At 38.5% G+C, this 16,377-nt stretch overlaps 4 protein-coding genes and 1 long non-coding RNA gene across 8 annotated transcripts in view; 4 read left to right on the top strand and 1 right to left on the bottom strand.

The window, feature by feature from the left end:
- The window catches only part of LOC118278541 (uncharacterized), a 43,592-nt gene extending 39,303 nt beyond the window's left edge, over positions 1 to 4,289 (top strand). The window contains exon 14 of the mRNA XM_050703412.1: positions 4,045 to 4,289. The gene's annotated coding sequence lies outside the window, so the exon portion shown is untranslated. The remainder of the gene's footprint in view (positions 1 to 4,044) is intronic.
- The window catches only part of LOC126912248 (uncharacterized), a 33,856-nt gene that overhangs the window by 17,013 nt on the left and 466 nt on the right, over positions 1 to 16,377 (top strand). Inside the window, exon 3 of one of the 4 annotated variants that reach the window (XM_050703741.1) lies at positions 9,072 to 9,308. The exons of 2 other annotated variants lie outside the window; for them this stretch is intronic. The gene's annotated coding sequence lies outside the window, so the exon portion shown is untranslated. Of the gene's footprint in view, positions 1 to 9,071; positions 9,309 to 16,377 lie in introns of those variants that run through there. One more of the 4 variants, XM_050703739.1, reaches the window with a different exon arrangement.
- LOC118278474 (uncharacterized) lies at positions 2,109 to 9,061 on the top strand. Its single transcript, XM_050703382.1, has 3 exons — positions 2,109 to 2,337; positions 2,734 to 3,451; positions 8,478 to 9,061. The coding sequence occupies exons 1-3, from the start codon at positions 2,323 to 2,325 to the stop codon at positions 9,059 to 9,061; spliced, it is 1,317 nt and encodes a 438-aa protein (XP_050559339.1). The 5' UTR covers positions 2,109 to 2,322.
- LOC126912272 (uncharacterized) lies at positions 12,442 to 14,491 on the bottom strand. The gene is made up of 2 exons (XR_007706890.1): positions 13,929 to 14,491; positions 12,442 to 13,209 (listed from the first exon to the last, which is right to left on the bottom strand). It is a non-coding gene; the product is annotated as an uncharacterized LOC126912272 (long non-coding RNA).
- LOC118278448 (uncharacterized) lies at positions 14,712 to 16,299 on the top strand. The gene is made up of 3 exons (XM_050703381.1): positions 14,712 to 14,724; positions 15,021 to 15,232; positions 15,490 to 16,299. The coding sequence occupies exons 1-3, from the start codon at positions 14,712 to 14,714 to the stop codon at positions 16,297 to 16,299; spliced, it is 1,035 nt and encodes a 344-aa protein (XP_050559338.1).

Raw genomic sequence — 16,377 nt, 5'->3', positions numbered from 1 at the left:
TGGAAAGATGTGTGCTATGAATGGCTTCCCTACTATCGATACATCGCATACTCGAACTACGCATCTTCCTCGCACAGCTACATAGCCTAGTATCAGTGGAAACAGTCACATAGTTTCACAGCTTAGCTATTACATCTTCGTAGCATAGCTACATAGGACATCTCTGGTGGAAAAGCAGCTATACTAATCCCTTACTTGTATTTTTTTACACTTGTACTGTAGATAAGCTAATAATGTATTTCTTAAAATGTAGGTTGTTGAAAACGGACATTAGTTGTTGCATCACGCATAATTTCCTTGACATAAGATTCAAAAGCGAGACCCTTTGCTCGACTGTCTTACTTGCAACCACTCCACTATCAGATAGTCTAGTAGCTATAATAAAATGTGAATCTTTTTTACGAAATGATTTGTGAAGCACAGAGTTGCCCCGTGCGGGAATCGAACCCGCTACACGATGCGCGTCAGCCGGTTGCCCACCCACCGCGCCAACCGTGCAGTAATAAATATGACATTTATTAAAAAATATCTTTATATGAAGTAAGTTAAAAATACTATGTTAATTTCTAATATTTTCAAGGAGTTGCTCCATGCGGGAATCGAACCCACTAGACACTGCGCGGCAGTCGCACCAACCATACAGTAATAAAATGTGAATCTCTTTTTATAAAGAAGTTAAAAATACTAAGTTAATTTCTAGTATATTCAAAGGGGGATGAAATAGAAATGAAACCACATATTACATAATCAGCTGAACGTTTAATTAAATAAAAAATATGTATAATTAAATCATTTGAATCTACTACACTAGAAAATAATATATTCGAAGATGGACTATACTCTAGACTGTTTAAGTCAAATGTCACATTTGAAAACTCATACAAATATGAATTAAATTAGTGTATAACTTCAATCAGATAGATGACTGTTCCACACGTCACGCCTTTTATCCCCGAAGGGGTAGGCAGAGGTGCACAATACGGCACGTAATGCCGCTATACAATGTAGGAATACACATTTGTATGATTTTCACAACTGTGACATTTTAAAAGTAATATATGGTCAGTATTCTCTTTCCTACACTTTTAAAAAACCGCGATTTCACCTGCATTTTTGACAAAACAAACCTGTGCTAATCCAAAATCTACCGAGATCGACACAAAGACATATCAGAACCCTTAGTACGAGTTTGCTTTACGTTGAACGAAATCGAAACGAGACGGCGTTCGGCGCTCTGATTGGCCGGCTTGAATGAACCAACCAATCAGAGCGCCGAACGCGCTCTCTTTTCCATTACTTTAAACGCAAATCTCACTCGTACTTAAAGGCTACAGAAATCGGTCGCTCTATCAGCAATTGCATTAATAGATTTTCAATTTTATTACCAAAATGATAAAACTGAAAATCTATTAAAGTTAGCAACTGACTTGGCTAGATACCTGTGCCTAATAGCTGTTTATAAGTGTCTATAGTATGTAGCAGCGATTGCATTAATAGATTTTCTATTTTATTACCAAGACGATAAGATAGAAAATCTATTAAAATCAAGTCAAGTTAGCAATCAACTTGGCTAGGTGATCGTGCCTAATATCTGTTTATAAGTGTCTATAGTATGTAGCAGCGATTGCATTAATAGATTTTCAATTTTATTACTAAGAGTATAAGACAGAAATTCTATTGATAGCACCTTAGCAACCGATTTGGCTTGGATCGTGCCCAATAGCTATTTACTTGCAGTTATAACAGTGTCCATAGTATGTAGGACATTAAGTACTTGTGTCACAATGTCTGTATAGCCGCTATGTATCAGGTAACTATGAATGAAGCAGGTAATTTGTATGCACTATCTGTCACATAAGTGTATCGGGCACTTATATGAAGGTGGTGCAACAAGTGCTGCCCCCTGTCCATTGCGAGCGGTCGTCTGGGGCCTTAGTCTGCTATTACAATTGTGTCAGAATGGTCGATCACTGAGCAGTGCGAGAGGGACGGAGCTATACAACCTACATAGCTCCGTCCCTGTCTGTCCACAATTGTAATAGCAGACTAAGGCCCCTGGAACCATGCTAGCTACTCCGATGTATTTGTACCGCGGCGTATATAAACAGTGTTGTCTTGTATTCAGCTGTACAATGGTTGTCCCGCCGCCCCCGCTCGGTGTCCACAAAGCGCGGTGTAACGCGGAGCTGCGCGCGCGCCGGGCGCGTGTGTCGGCGCCTGCAGTGGTGGCGCCGCGCGCGCTGCGCATGCGCGGTGGCCGCCGCGCACTGCGCCGCGCACACACAGGCCAGCTTGTATGCAGACATCGTGCATGTGCACAAGATGGATGATGCTCAGGTAAATATATGTACTTTATTTCTTATACTGTAACTAATAAAATAATTTATGAATTCAACAAAAAGTAATAAAAATACTAGCATCATCTATTTGACAAGATCTCGACTAATTTCTAGTCACACTGTGACTTTTAGGGTGCTTATCCTCCAGAGACGTGCTATGTAGCTACGCTATACATGTAAAAGCCTAACTGTGAAACTATGTGACAGTTTCCATTGATACTAAGCTATGTAGCTGTGCGAGGAAGATGCGCAGCTCGAGTATGCGATGTATCGAAAGTAGGGAAGCCATCCATAGCATAGCGACAACTCGAGAAGCGAGACAGTAAAACTATTAGTTAAGTACCAAATAATAATCCCGAAATACCTACTACATATAAAATATTTTCATTCACAGGTGAAAATCGACAACCGCCTCAAGTACATCCTAGGCCTGCCTCCGTCGAGCGATCCACCAATCATACCGACAGAAGCGAAAATCCAAATGTTTGCACCGAAGCAAGACTTCGAGACGATGCTAGAGTGCCAATCGTTCAAATCCCAAGTCAGTCCGACTAGGAAATATGTCACCATACCCGGATTTGTGTTACCTGACTTCTTTAAGCATAAACAATGTGACTGTTACGCCTGCGGTAACCCATATTGTCCCATAATTTTCTACATAACAGCCGGTCTAGAAGCCTCCATGTATTTTCGAGCGAACGAACAAGAAATAGCTAAAAATTACTTCAATGGTGTTATAAGGTCGTTTGATTACTTTGATGCGAAGTTAAAAGCAGTTTTAACGTCATATACAGAGTTAGATTTCGAAAAATATGTAGTAGATCATACTAGAATAATGTTTGAAGAGGAATTTAGGAAGGTGAAATTAGAAATTTTGATTGAAGCGTCGTTTTTTGAGCTTAAAAATGGTAATTTTGATGCCGCGGATGACTATATCGTGACTGTACATGAGATTTGCCAGGATTTGCGACTAAATGATGTGTATTTGAGCAATGAAATCCTGAATTTGATGATCGCGTCAGCTAAACTGAGGAATGTGGTCAAAAAACAAGCGTTTGATTTAGAAACTGAGTTCGAAAATCTTAAATTGAGTCCGAAAATGAAGACGGAAGGTGATAAAACGCCCGTATCGAAGGCCAAACTCCCCCAATTATCGGCTAGGAAAGTAAAAGATGAGGAGTTACCGAAAAAACGTAAAGTTATAAAACTCAATCTCGACGAAAACAGTTCGGATGAAAAGGAAGAAAAACCAAAACCAAGAAAACCGGGGTCCGAATTCAAATTACCGGTTCCGGTAACATCGAAACCTGTTTTGGAGATACTGACACCGAGACCGTCAAGAAAACCGGTGATCACAGTCACTGACACAGCGAAAACACCTGTAAACGACAAAACAGACAAATCTACTGAATTTTTTACCCCCATGTCGACTCCTGAACAATTCTTCACACCATTGAACACAATAAAAACGTACTCAAAATCTACTTTAAGAAAAGGCTTAGTCAAAAATCTGGAACATGAGTTTGCGACACCTAAAGCTGTGTCGCAAAAGGAGAATTCTAAAAACCTAGATGCCCCTAGGTCTTCTAGGAAGGAGGAGAAAGATAGGGCTTTGAAAAGAGCCACTAGTCCTGGTAAATTGACTGAAAGTAAGACCCGCCCCCGTAGGCTAAGGCAACCTAAGTTAAATGAATAAGGGGGAAAGGTAGGTCTATTTCACAGTCTGATTAAAGCTAATAATAGGGTAGATTACAATGTTTTATTCTAATGTCCGTCTTGTAGATTATTTTAAAACATTACACACGTATTTTTTATTTTCTTACGGAAACAAATACTTTCGTAGATATATCGATTTGAAATATTGCGTGACGTCACTTCTAGGTACGTTTTATACGTAGAAATGACGTATTTGCTCCCACTCCTAAACTTTGATACGTTTTATCTAAGTATTGTTATCTTATATGACAAAATAAAAAAATACGTGTCTAATATTTTAAAATAAATCTACAAGACGGACATTAAAATAAAATTAGTCATCTAACTTATTATTAGGTTTATTCGATTTCATTAAACGTAAAGTAAACTCGTGCTAAGATGCGGTTATTTCAGCCTGATTTATGAAACCCGTCAATATGAATATAAAACTGTGAAATAGATTCCTTAATGTATGGGATTTTAGTAAAATGCCGTAGACGGCTGTAACCTATTTCAAGACAAATGTTGTACTAAAATATATTTTTATGATACTAACTGTTGTACTCAGTCATTTAATGGTTACTTAACCCAGTCCTTAGCAATTGTTTTCGGAACAAAATAGTTACTAAGGAATAGTTTAAGTAATCATTAAATGTGTCTGAGTATGGCAGTATGTAATTTATAAGGCTGTTGTAGACCTATTATAGATATTTGTTTTATAATAAACTATTTGGAATTTTAATTATTTAGTTTTCTTTCTAATGAGTATTATTACCCTGGACCCTCCTGCTCAAATTACCTCCTAAAGTGTCACTTAACTAAGTCATTGAGGGTGTTTTCCACCAGAGATGTGTTATGCTACGTTGCTGGAGATGCGTTTGGCTTCCATCGATCATAATATTCATTGGTACACATAGCTTAGCACTGGTGGAATCTGACGAACTAATTTGTTTTTTATATGGAAATTGAAAAGTTGCGTGCTATGGATGCCTACTATCGATACATCGCATAGTCGAGCTTCGCATCTTACTCGCACAGCTTAGTAACAGTCACATAATTTCACAGCTTAGCTATTACATCTTCGTAGCATAGCTACATAACACATCTCTGGTAGAAAAGCAGCTATACTAATCCCTTACTTGTATTTTTAGGCGACACTTGTACTGTAGATAAGCTAAAAAAGGATTCCTTAAAATGTAGGTTGTTGAAAACGGACATTAGTTGTTGCATAACGCATAATTTCCTTGAGATAAGATTCAAAAGCGAGACTCCTTGCTCGGCTGTCTTACTTGCAACCACTCCACTATCAGATAGTCTAGTAGCTATAATAAAATGTGAATCTTTTTTTACGAAACGATTTGTGAAGCACAGAGTTGCCCCGTGCGGGAATCGAACCCGCTACACGTTGCGCGGCAGCCGGTTGCCCATCCACCGCGCCAACCGTGCAGTAATAAATATGACATTTATTAAAAAATATCTTTATATGAAGTAAGTTAAAAATACTATGTTAATTTCTAATATTTTCAAGGAGTTGCTCCATGCGGGAATCGAACCCACTAGACACTGCGCGGCAGTCGCACCAGCCATGCAGTAATAAAATGCGAACCTCTTTTTATAAAGAAGTTAAAAATACAATGTTAATTACTTCTTTTGATTTGTTTCGTTGCCGGGATCCAAGACAGTCATTCATGTCCCTGGGACGCGCCGGACTTCAGTGTTCCGGTGTTTTCATGTTTGTATCTACTGTAGATCCTGGTGCACAGGAGTTGCAGCGGTATGGGAGGTTGTGGCGGGCTTGTCCCATTAAAAAAAATACAATGTTAATTTCTAGTATATTCAAAGGGGATATAGAAATAGAAATGAAACCACATATTACATAATCAGCTGAACGTTTAATTAAATAAAAAATATGTATAATTAAATCATTTGAATTTACTACACTAGGAAAATAATATATTCGAAGATGGACTATACTCTAGACTGTTTAAGTCAAATGTCACATTTGAAAACTCATACAAATATGAATTAAATTAATGTATAATTTAATATAGATAGATGACTGATCCATTTCCCTCCTCCAAGACTTAGGGAGTACATACACACACAACGTCGCGCCTTTTATCCCCGAAGGGGTAGGCAGAGGTGCACATTACGGCACGTAATGCCGCTATACAATGTAGCAATACAATAAATTAGTTACATTTGTATGATTTTTACAACTGTGACATTTTAAAACTAATATATGGTCAGTATTCTCTTTTCTACACTATTAAAAAACCGCGATTTCACCTGCATTTTTGACAAAACAAACCTGTGCTAATCCAAACTCTACCGAGATCGACACGAAGACATACAGCGCTCAGAACCCTTAGTACGAGTTTGCTTTACGTTGAAGGAAAACGAAACGAGAGCGTGTTCGGCGCTCTGATTGGCCGGCTTGAATGAACCAACCAATCAAAGCGCCGAACGCGCTCTCGTTTCAATTACTTTAAGCGGAAATCTCACTCGTAGTTAAAGGGTACAAAAATCGGTCGCTATATGAGCAATTACATTAATAGATTTTCTATTTTATTACCAAGACGATAAGACTGAAAATCTATTAAAATCAGCAATCAACTTGGCTAGATAATCGTGCCTAATATCTGTTTATAAGTGTCTATAGTATGTAGCAGCGATTGCATTAATGACAGAAAATCTATTGATACCAACTTAGCAAACGACTTGGCTTGGATCGTGTCTAATAGCTGTTTACTTGCAGTTATAACAGTGTCCATAGTATGTAAGACATTAAGTACTTGTGTCACAATGTCTGTATAGCCGCTATGTATCAGGTAACTATGAATGAAGCAGGTAATTTGTACGCACTATCTGTCACATGAGTGTATCGGGCACTTATATGAAGGTGGTGCAACAAGTGCTGCCCCCTGTCCATTGCGAGCGGTCGTCTGGGGCCTTAGTCTGCTATTACAATTGTGTCAGAATGGTCGGTCACTGAGCAGTGCGAGAGGGACGGAGCTATACAACCTACATAGCTCCGTCCCACTCAATTGTAATAGCTGACTAAGGACCCTGGAACCGCGCTAGCTACTCCGATGTATTTGTACCGCGGCGTATATAAACAGTGTTGTCTTGTATTCAGCTGTACAATGGTTGTCCCGCCGCCCCCGCTCAGTATCCACAAAGCGCGGTATATCGTCGAGCTGCGCGCGCGCCGTGCGCGTGTGTCGGCGCCTGCAGTGGTGGCGCCGCGCGCGCTGCGCATGCGCGGTGGCCGCCGCGCACTGCGCCGCGCACACACAGGCCAGCTTGTATGCAGACATCGTGCATGTGCACAAGATGGACGATGCTCAGGTAAACATTTGTAGTTTATTTTTTACTAGCGACCAGCCCCAGATTCGCATGGGTGCAATGGTGATACTTATTATGCATGTTTTATACGAGCAAGGGTAGCTCGCCGCCCGACCAGAACCAGACCCGTGCCTACGATGCCTAGCGTTTCGCGCCCGCTTTCAAAGAGTTATCAGACCACCATAGATGGGGCTCACTAGGGCTCCGGAGCTATGGACTACCTAACGGGTTTACCGGGGCTCCGGCTCGAAAAGCAGGAGTAGGAACGGACGTCTGACACTCCCTTCCTCCTCGCCCAAGACGGGAGAAGTAATTGGATGATATTTCCCCTTCAAAAAAATCTAATAATAATAATCCCAAAATATTTTCATTCACAGGTGAAAATCGACAACCGCCTCAAGTACATCCTAGGCCTGCCTCCGTCGAGCGATCCACCAATCATACCGACAGAAGCGAAAATCCAAATGTTTGCGCCGAAGCAAGACTTTGAGACCATGCTAGAGTGCCAATCGTTCAAGTCCCAAGTCAGTCCGACTAGGAAATATGTCACCATACCCGGATTTGTGTTACCTGACTTCTTTAAACATAAACAATGTGACTGTTACGCCTGCGGTAACCCATATTGTCCCATAATTTTCTATACAACAGCTGGTCTAGAAGCTTCCATGTATTTTCGAGCGAACGAACAAGAAATAGCTAAAAATTACTTCAATGGTGTTATAAGGTCTTTTGATTACTTTGATACGAAGTTAAAAGCAGTTTTAACATCATATACAGAGTTGGATTTTGAAAAATATATCGTAGATCATACTAGAATAATGTTTGAAGAGGAATTTAGGAAGGTGAAATTAGAAATTTTGATCGAAGCGTCGTTTTTTGAGCTTAAAAATGGTAATTTTGATGCCGCGGATGACTATATCGTGACTATACATGAGATTTGCCAGGATTTGCGACTAAATGATGTGTATTTGAGCAATGAAATCCTGAATTTGATGATCGCGTCAGCTAAACTGAGGAATGTGGTCAAAAAACAAGCGTTTGATTTAGAAACTGAGTTCGAAAATCTGAAATTGAGTCCGAAAATGAAGATGGAAGGCGATAAAACGCCCGTATCGAAGGCCAAACTCCCCCAATTATCGGCTAGAAAGGTCAAAGATGAGGAGTTACCGAAAAAACGTAAAGTTATAAAACTTAACCTCGACGAAAACAGTTCGGATGAGAAGGAAGAAAAACCGAAGCCAAGAAAACCGGTGTCCGAATTCAAAATACCGGTTCCGGTAACATCGAAACCTGTTTTAGAGATATTGACACCGAGACCGTCAAGAAAACCGGTGATCACAGTCACTGACACAGCGAAAACACCTGTAAACGAAAAAACTGACAAATCTAATGAATTCTTTACCCCCATGTCGACTCCTGAACAATTCTTCACGCCATTGAACACAATAAAAACATACTCAAAATCTACTTTAAGAAAAGGCTTAGTCAAAAATCTGGAACATGAGTTTGCGACACCTAAAGCTGTGTCGCAAAAGGAGAATTCTAAAAAGCTAGATGCCCCTAGGTCTTCTAGGAAGGAGGAGAAAGATAGGGCTTTGAAAAGAGCCACTAGTCCTGGTAAATTGACTGAAAGTAAGACCCGCCCACGTAGGCTAAGGCAACCTAAGTTAAATGAATAAGGGGGGAAAGGTAGGGCTATTACACAGTCTGATTAAAGCTAATAATAGGGTAGATGACTAATTTTTGTTCTAATGTCCGTCTTGTTGATTATTTTAAAACATTAGACACGTATTTTTTATTTTATTACGGAAACAAATACTTTCGAAGATATATCGTGTGACTTCACTTCTAGGTACGTTTTTACATAGAAATAACGTATTTGCTCTCACTCCTAAACTTTGATTCGTTTTATTTAAGTATTGTAATCTTATACTAGCTACTACCGCGTGGTTTCACCCGCTCTGCTTGGCTCCTATTAGTCATAGCGTGATGTTTTATAGCCTATAACCTTCCTCGATAAATGCACTATTCAACACAAAAATAATTATTCAAATCGGACCAGTAGTTCTGGAGATTAGCGCGTTCAAACAAACAAACAATCAAACAAACTCTTCAGCTTTATAATATTAGTATAGATAGTATAGATGACAAAATAAAAAATACGTGTCTAATATATTTATTTCACTACCTAACTGACGGACTAAATAGATTTTTAACTTTCATACCCCGTTATCATCCCCATTGTGTGGTGGCGACGCGATGGAGTAGATAACATTTGTCACCAACGCTACTCTTCCTGCGGGTGCCATATACCCGACTATGGGAGCAGTTAGCCCGCCAGGCACAAGCGAACAAACGTCGCATCGTTCGCAGTTGACGTGCGGACTGCTACGGCGCTTAGATCTTAATACAAACTCATACTAAGCCTTCAGAACCGTTAGTACGAGTTTGCTTTACGTTTAAAGTAATCAAAACGAGAGCGCATTCGGCGCTCCGATTGGCCGGCTCGAATGAACCAACCATTACTTTAAACTTCAAGCAAACGCGTACTAAGATGCGGTTATTTCAGCCTAATATATGAAACTTGTCAATATGAATATAAACACTGTGAAATAGATTCCTTAATGTATAGGATTTTAGTAAAATGCCGTAGACGGCTGTAACCTATTTCAAGACAAATGTTGTACTAAAATATATTTTTATGATACTAATTGCCGTACTCAGACATTTAATGGTTACTTAACCCAGTCCTTAGCAATTGTTTTCGGAACAATATCGTTACTAAGGAACAGTTTAAGTAATCATTAAATGTGTCTGAGTAGGGCAGTATGTAATTTATAAGGCTATTGTAGACCTATTATAGATATTTGTTTTATAATAAACTATTTGGAATTTTAATTCTTTAGTTTTCTTTCTAATGAGTCTTACCCTGGACATTCATGCTCAAATTCCCCCTAAACTGTCACTTAACTAAGTCATTGTGCTTTTCCACCAGAGATGTGCTATGCTACGTTGCTGTGGATGCGTTTGACTTCCACCAATTATATTCATTGGTACACATAGTTTAGCACTGGTGGAAACGGACTCAGCTAAGCTGTTTTTTATATGGAAAGATGTGTGCTATGGATGGCTTCCCTACTATCAACACATACTCGAGCTGCGCATCTTCCTCGCACAGCTTAGTATCAGTGGAAACGGTCATATAGTTTCACAGCTTAGCTATTACATCGTAGCATAGCTACATAGCAAATCTCTGGTGGAAAAGCAGACTAAATTAATCCCTTACTTGTATTTTTAGGCGACACTTGTACTGTAGATAAGCTAAAAAAGGATTCCTTAAAAGGGTTGTTGAAAACGGACATTAGTTGTTGCATCACGCATAATTTCCTTGACATAAGATTCAAAAGCGAGACCCTTTGCTCGACTGTCTTACTTGCAACCACTCTACTATCAGATAGTCTAGTAGCTATAATATAATGTGAATCTTTTTATAAATAAGTTAAAAATACAATGTTAATTTCTAGTATATTCAAAGGGGGACATAGAAATAGAAATGAAACCACACACTATATAATCAGCTGAACGTTTAATTATTAAATAAAAAATATGTATAATTAAATCATTTGAATCTACTACACTAGGAAAATAATATATTCGAAGATGGACTATACTCTAGATTGTTTAAGTCAAATGTCACATTTGAAAACTCATACAAATATGAATTAAATTAGTGTATAACTTCATATAGACAGATGACTGATCCACTCCCCTCCAAGACTTAGGGAGTACATACACACACAACGTCACGCCTTTTATCCCCGAAGGGGTAGGCAGAGGTGCACATTACGGCACGTAATGCCGCTATACAATGTAGCAATACAATAAATTAGTTACATTTGTATGATTTTCACAACTGCGACATTTTAAAACTAATATATGGTCAGTATTCTCTTTTCTACACTATTAAAAAACCGCGATTTCACCTGCATTTTTGACAAAACAAACCTGTGCTAATCCAAACTCTATCTATATGGATAATCCCAACAAAATAGGCTCATTGGTATTCGTGGGAAAATCACAATCTTGCCTTACATTTTTAAATTAACTAAAAATAACGGTTTACTCACGGCTCTAATTGGCCAGCTTTAATGAACCAACCAATCAAAGCGCCGAACGCGCTCTCTTTTCTATTACTTTAAACGTAAATCTCACTCGTACTTAAAGGGTACAGAAATCGGTCGCTCTATCAGCAATTGCATTAATAGATTTTCAATTTTATTACCAAGAGGATAAGACCGTAAATGTATTAAAGTAAGTTAGCAAGCTAGCAACCGACTTGCTAGATAATCGTGCCTAATATCTGTGTGCTAAGCACGAAAACTATCGAGAAAGTATTCGTATCGCAATCGAAAGAATTTTCTATGGGATTTGAACAGCGCCCCTACCGTGCGTAAAAGGAACTAAATATCGCAAGCACGAATGTTTTTGATAACTATCGTATAGTAATCGTATCGTATTGGTATCGAAACCTAGAACATTTTGACACAAATTGGAAGCACGAACGAGCTTTTGACGTCCGGTAACGTAAATTTCGAAAGCTGGCTATCGAAACGACTCGACACATTTGTCACTGAGAATTTGTCGGTGAGAAAGGTATCGAAATTTGTAATAATACAAAAATTATTATATTGTGAAGTCAGTGAGTGCTTGCAGTGATTTTTATAAAATGCCAAGACCGTCGTTGTACCAACAAAGTACCTACAACAAGTACTTAAGATCGTTAACAACGATTGTACCAACAACAACGAATACGTTTAAGGGTTGTTGGGGAATCGGGGATTGGGAACATTAGGAAGGGGGAAATTGGGCCTCCGATAACCTCACTCACACAACAAAACAACGCAAGCGCTGTTTCACGTCGGTTATCTGTGAGGCCGTGGTATCACTCCGGTCGAGCTAGCCCATTCATGCCGAAGGATGTAATTCACAGTAATAGGAAATAAGTAAAGAAAACTACTACTAAAAAACATTTTGGTGGACAGAATAAATAGACTCCATAGTTATTTCAAGTGTTTTATTACTTTTTAGTACAAAATCCTCTTTTTATAGTTAATAAAATGTATATACATATATAACTAATAACGTAGTTATAATTAGCGAAACAATTGTATAACAAGGAAGAGCGAGGCTTATCCCAACACAAGTAGTTATCTTCGGATTACTTTTTGGGAAGCCCCGGCAACTTATTGTACTAACTTTTGTCAATAAACACATTTTTATTTTTTTATTTATTATTATTTAACTAACTTAAAAACTATTTTATCCTAATCTTAATCCCAATAATATATAATTTATTTATTTATTATTATAAGACATTAATGAAAAACAAGATGAAGACACAAGATCATGTGCTTATACCAATTATAGACATGCACCACATTCACAGTATTGACACAGTTAGAATAATTATTATAAATACAATGCCATTAACAATATTTTGATAATATTTTAAAATAACATAAAAATTCAAATAAATATAAAATTAACAGTAAGTTATAAAAAATAATCAACTAATAAAAAATAATAACTTTTCTCATGCTCCTTAGCATAGCATTCTTGTCATTCTCTATACACATTTTAATCAAACTCGCTTTAGGTTTTTTCACTGGTGGAGGATTCCAGCTATCTTCCTCGGATGGAGGATCGGTGGTGTTGGTGGAGGCGCTGGCGAAGGGTAGGCTTCGTGAGGAACAGTGAGTGGTGTGGTAGGAATACAGTAGGCCCACTGCTCCCAGTAATATTGGACTGGTCCCACAAATATTCCAATCTGTAAAAAGATAATACATCAAATATTACATTACAAATATTGTTTAAGTATCCGCTGCTGCCTGAATGGCTCCTTCCATTTAGCCTGAATGTAACTGCTAGGGGTTTGCACCAGAGCAGTGAGTACCAGAGAATAACCGGTAATATACCGGTAAAAGTACTCGATTGAAATCAATCGGTTGTTAACCAATTAAACTCCGGTGATCGTATTATATCTAACTGGAATATTTTTATGTAAAAAATATTATTTTTCAATACTATATTAATACTACTAAAATAATAGAAATATTTATTAACCATCAGTTTTTAATTTAATACATAATTAAGATAATTTATTTACTGATTTGCTTCTTTCGAATGATATTATTTATTTCGGTCATCAAATCAAAGCGTTCCTGGCAGTTTATGTGGCACAATTCACTTGCTACTAGCTTTCCAAAGAGTTCAGGGTTCGTTGAAGTCCAATTATCTATTTTGTTTTGTTTTTCAATTAATAAAAACTTGATTTGAAATTAATGGTTTTCATCACCGGTTATCACCGGTGAATCTCCGGAGATCGGCAAATCACCGGTGAATTTCGCCGGTACGCCAGATTTCGCTCCGGTGCAAACCACTAGTAACTGCCACCCCGGGGAGGGTTTAGACAAATCTCCGTTAAATTATTGTCCATCACATAAAAAAAGGGGCTAATCAAAGAAACATTTAGAAATCTTTACTTACTTTTGCATAAATTCCACCATTAGCTCATATTGGAGTTGAATCGTCCTCATTTTAAATGTAACATGTTAAAATTGTAATTTTATCTTATTTACATTTTACATAAGATAAAATAACAAACAAACAACCGGCATGACAAATGTGATGTCAAATACGACGTTCGGAAATCATAAAAAAAATTATAAATTTATGAAACTAAGTACTTATTTTTTTTCATAGATAATGTCACGTTATATTTCTCTTAACTCGCTTTAAGAACTTTTTGCACATAATTAATATTTATTTAATAAATATTATTTCATAAAACGTGTAGACAAAGGTGGAAATATATTTAAAATTTAATTTAGTTTTCAGACGAAATCTTTATGTTCAACAAGTCATTCAAATCGTTCACTTGGCTGCTTCTCTAGTTTACATTAGCATGACGTCACTATCGAATTCGATGCGAGCTCTCGATAGTTGAAAGAATAGGCTTCGTGCTGCCACACTCCGTTAACGACTCATGACGTATCGTCATCTCGATACGTTTACATTACGAATGCGATAGTTATTCGTGCTTGGCACTCTGTTCATAAGTGTCTATAGTATGTAGCAGCGATTGCATTAATAGATTTTCAATTTTATTACTAAAGAGGATAAGACAGAAAATCTATTAAAGTTAGCAACCGACTTGGCTTGGATCGTGCCTAATAGCTGTTTATTTCCAGTTATAACAGTGTCCATAGTATGTAAGACATTAAGTACTTGTGTCACAATGTCTGGATAGCCGCTATGTATCAGGTAACTATGAATGAAGCAGGTAATTTGTATGCACTATCTGTCACATAAGTGTATCGGGCACTTATATGAAGGTGGTGCAACAAGTGCTGCCCCCTGTCCATTGCGAGTGGTCGCCTGGGGCCTTAGTCTGCTATTACAATTGTGTCAGAATGGTCGATCACTGAGCAGTGCGAGAGGGACGGAGCTATACAACCTACATAGCTCCGTCCCTGTCTGTCCACAAATGTAATAGCAGACTAAGGCCCCTGGAACCGCGCTAGCTACTACGATGTATTTGTACCGCGGCGTATATAAACAGTGTTGTCTTGTATTCAGCTGTACAATGGTTGTCCCGCCGCCCCCGCTCGGTGTCCACAAAGCGCGGTGTAACGCGGAGCTGCGCGCGCGCCGTGCGCGTGTGTCGGCGCCTGCAGTGGTGGCGCCGCGCGCGCTGCGCATGCGCGGTGGCCGCCGCGCACTGCGCCGCGCACACACAGGCCAGCTTGTATGCAGACATCGTGCATGTGCACAAGATGGACGATGCTCAGGTAAACATTTGTAGTTTATTTTTTACTAGCGACCAGCCCCAGATTCGCATGGGTGCAATGGTGATACTTATTATGCATGTTTTATACATATAAACCTTCCTCTTGAATCACTCTATCTATTAAAAAAACCGCATCAAAATCCGTCGCGTAGTTTTAAATATTTAAGCATACGAAGGGTCATAGGGACAGAGAATGCGACTTTCCCCCCTCAAAAAAATTAACTATTTATAGTAATCCCAAAATATTTTCATTCACAGGTGAAAATCGACAACCGCCTCAAGTACATCCTAGGCCTGCCTCCGTCGAGCGATCCACCAATCATACCGACAGAAGCGAAAATCCAAATGTTTGCGCCGAAGCAAGACTTTGAGACTATGCTAGAGTGCCAATCGTTCAAGTCCCAAGTCAGTCCGACTAGGAAATATGTCACCATACCCGGATTTGTGTTACCTGACTTCCTTAAGCATAAACAATGTGACTGTTACGCCTGCATTAACCCATATTGTCCCATAATTTTCTACATAACAGCCGGTCTAGAAGCCTCCATGTATTTTCGAGCGAACGAACAAGAAATAGCTAAAAATTACTTCAATGGTGTTATAAGGTCGTTTGATTACTTTGATGCGAAGTTAAAAGCAGTTTTAACGTCATATACAGAGTTCGATTTCGAGAAATATATTATAGATCATACTAGAACAATGTTTGAAGAGGAATTTAGGAAGGTGAAATTAGAAATTTTGATCGAAGCGTCGTTTTTTGAGCTTAAAAATGGTAATTTTGATGCTGCGGATGAGTATATCGTGACTATACATGAGATTTGTCAAGATTTGCGACTAAATGATGTGTATTTGAGCAATGAAATCCTGAATTTGATGATCGCGTCAGCTAAACTGAGGAATGTGGTCAAAAAACAAGCGTTTGATTTAGAAACTGAGTTCGAAAATCTTAAATTGAGTCCGAAAATGAAGATGGAAGGTGATAAAACGCCCGTATCGAAGGCCAAACTCCCCCAATTATCGGCTAGAAAGTCAAAGACGAGGAGTTACCGAAAAAACGTAAAGTTATAAAACTTAACCTCGACGAAAACAGTTCAGATGAAAAGGAAGAAAACCGAAACCGAGGAAACCGGTGTCCGAATTCAAAAT

This window comes from Spodoptera frugiperda, chromosome 24 (assembly GCF_023101765.2).
Source record: "Spodoptera frugiperda isolate SF20-4 chromosome 24, AGI-APGP_CSIRO_Sfru_2.0, whole genome shotgun sequence".
NCBI classification, from domain to species: domain Eukaryota; kingdom Metazoa; phylum Arthropoda; class Insecta; order Lepidoptera; family Noctuidae; genus Spodoptera; species Spodoptera frugiperda.
This window is presented reverse-complemented; position numbering and strand designations above follow the sequence as displayed.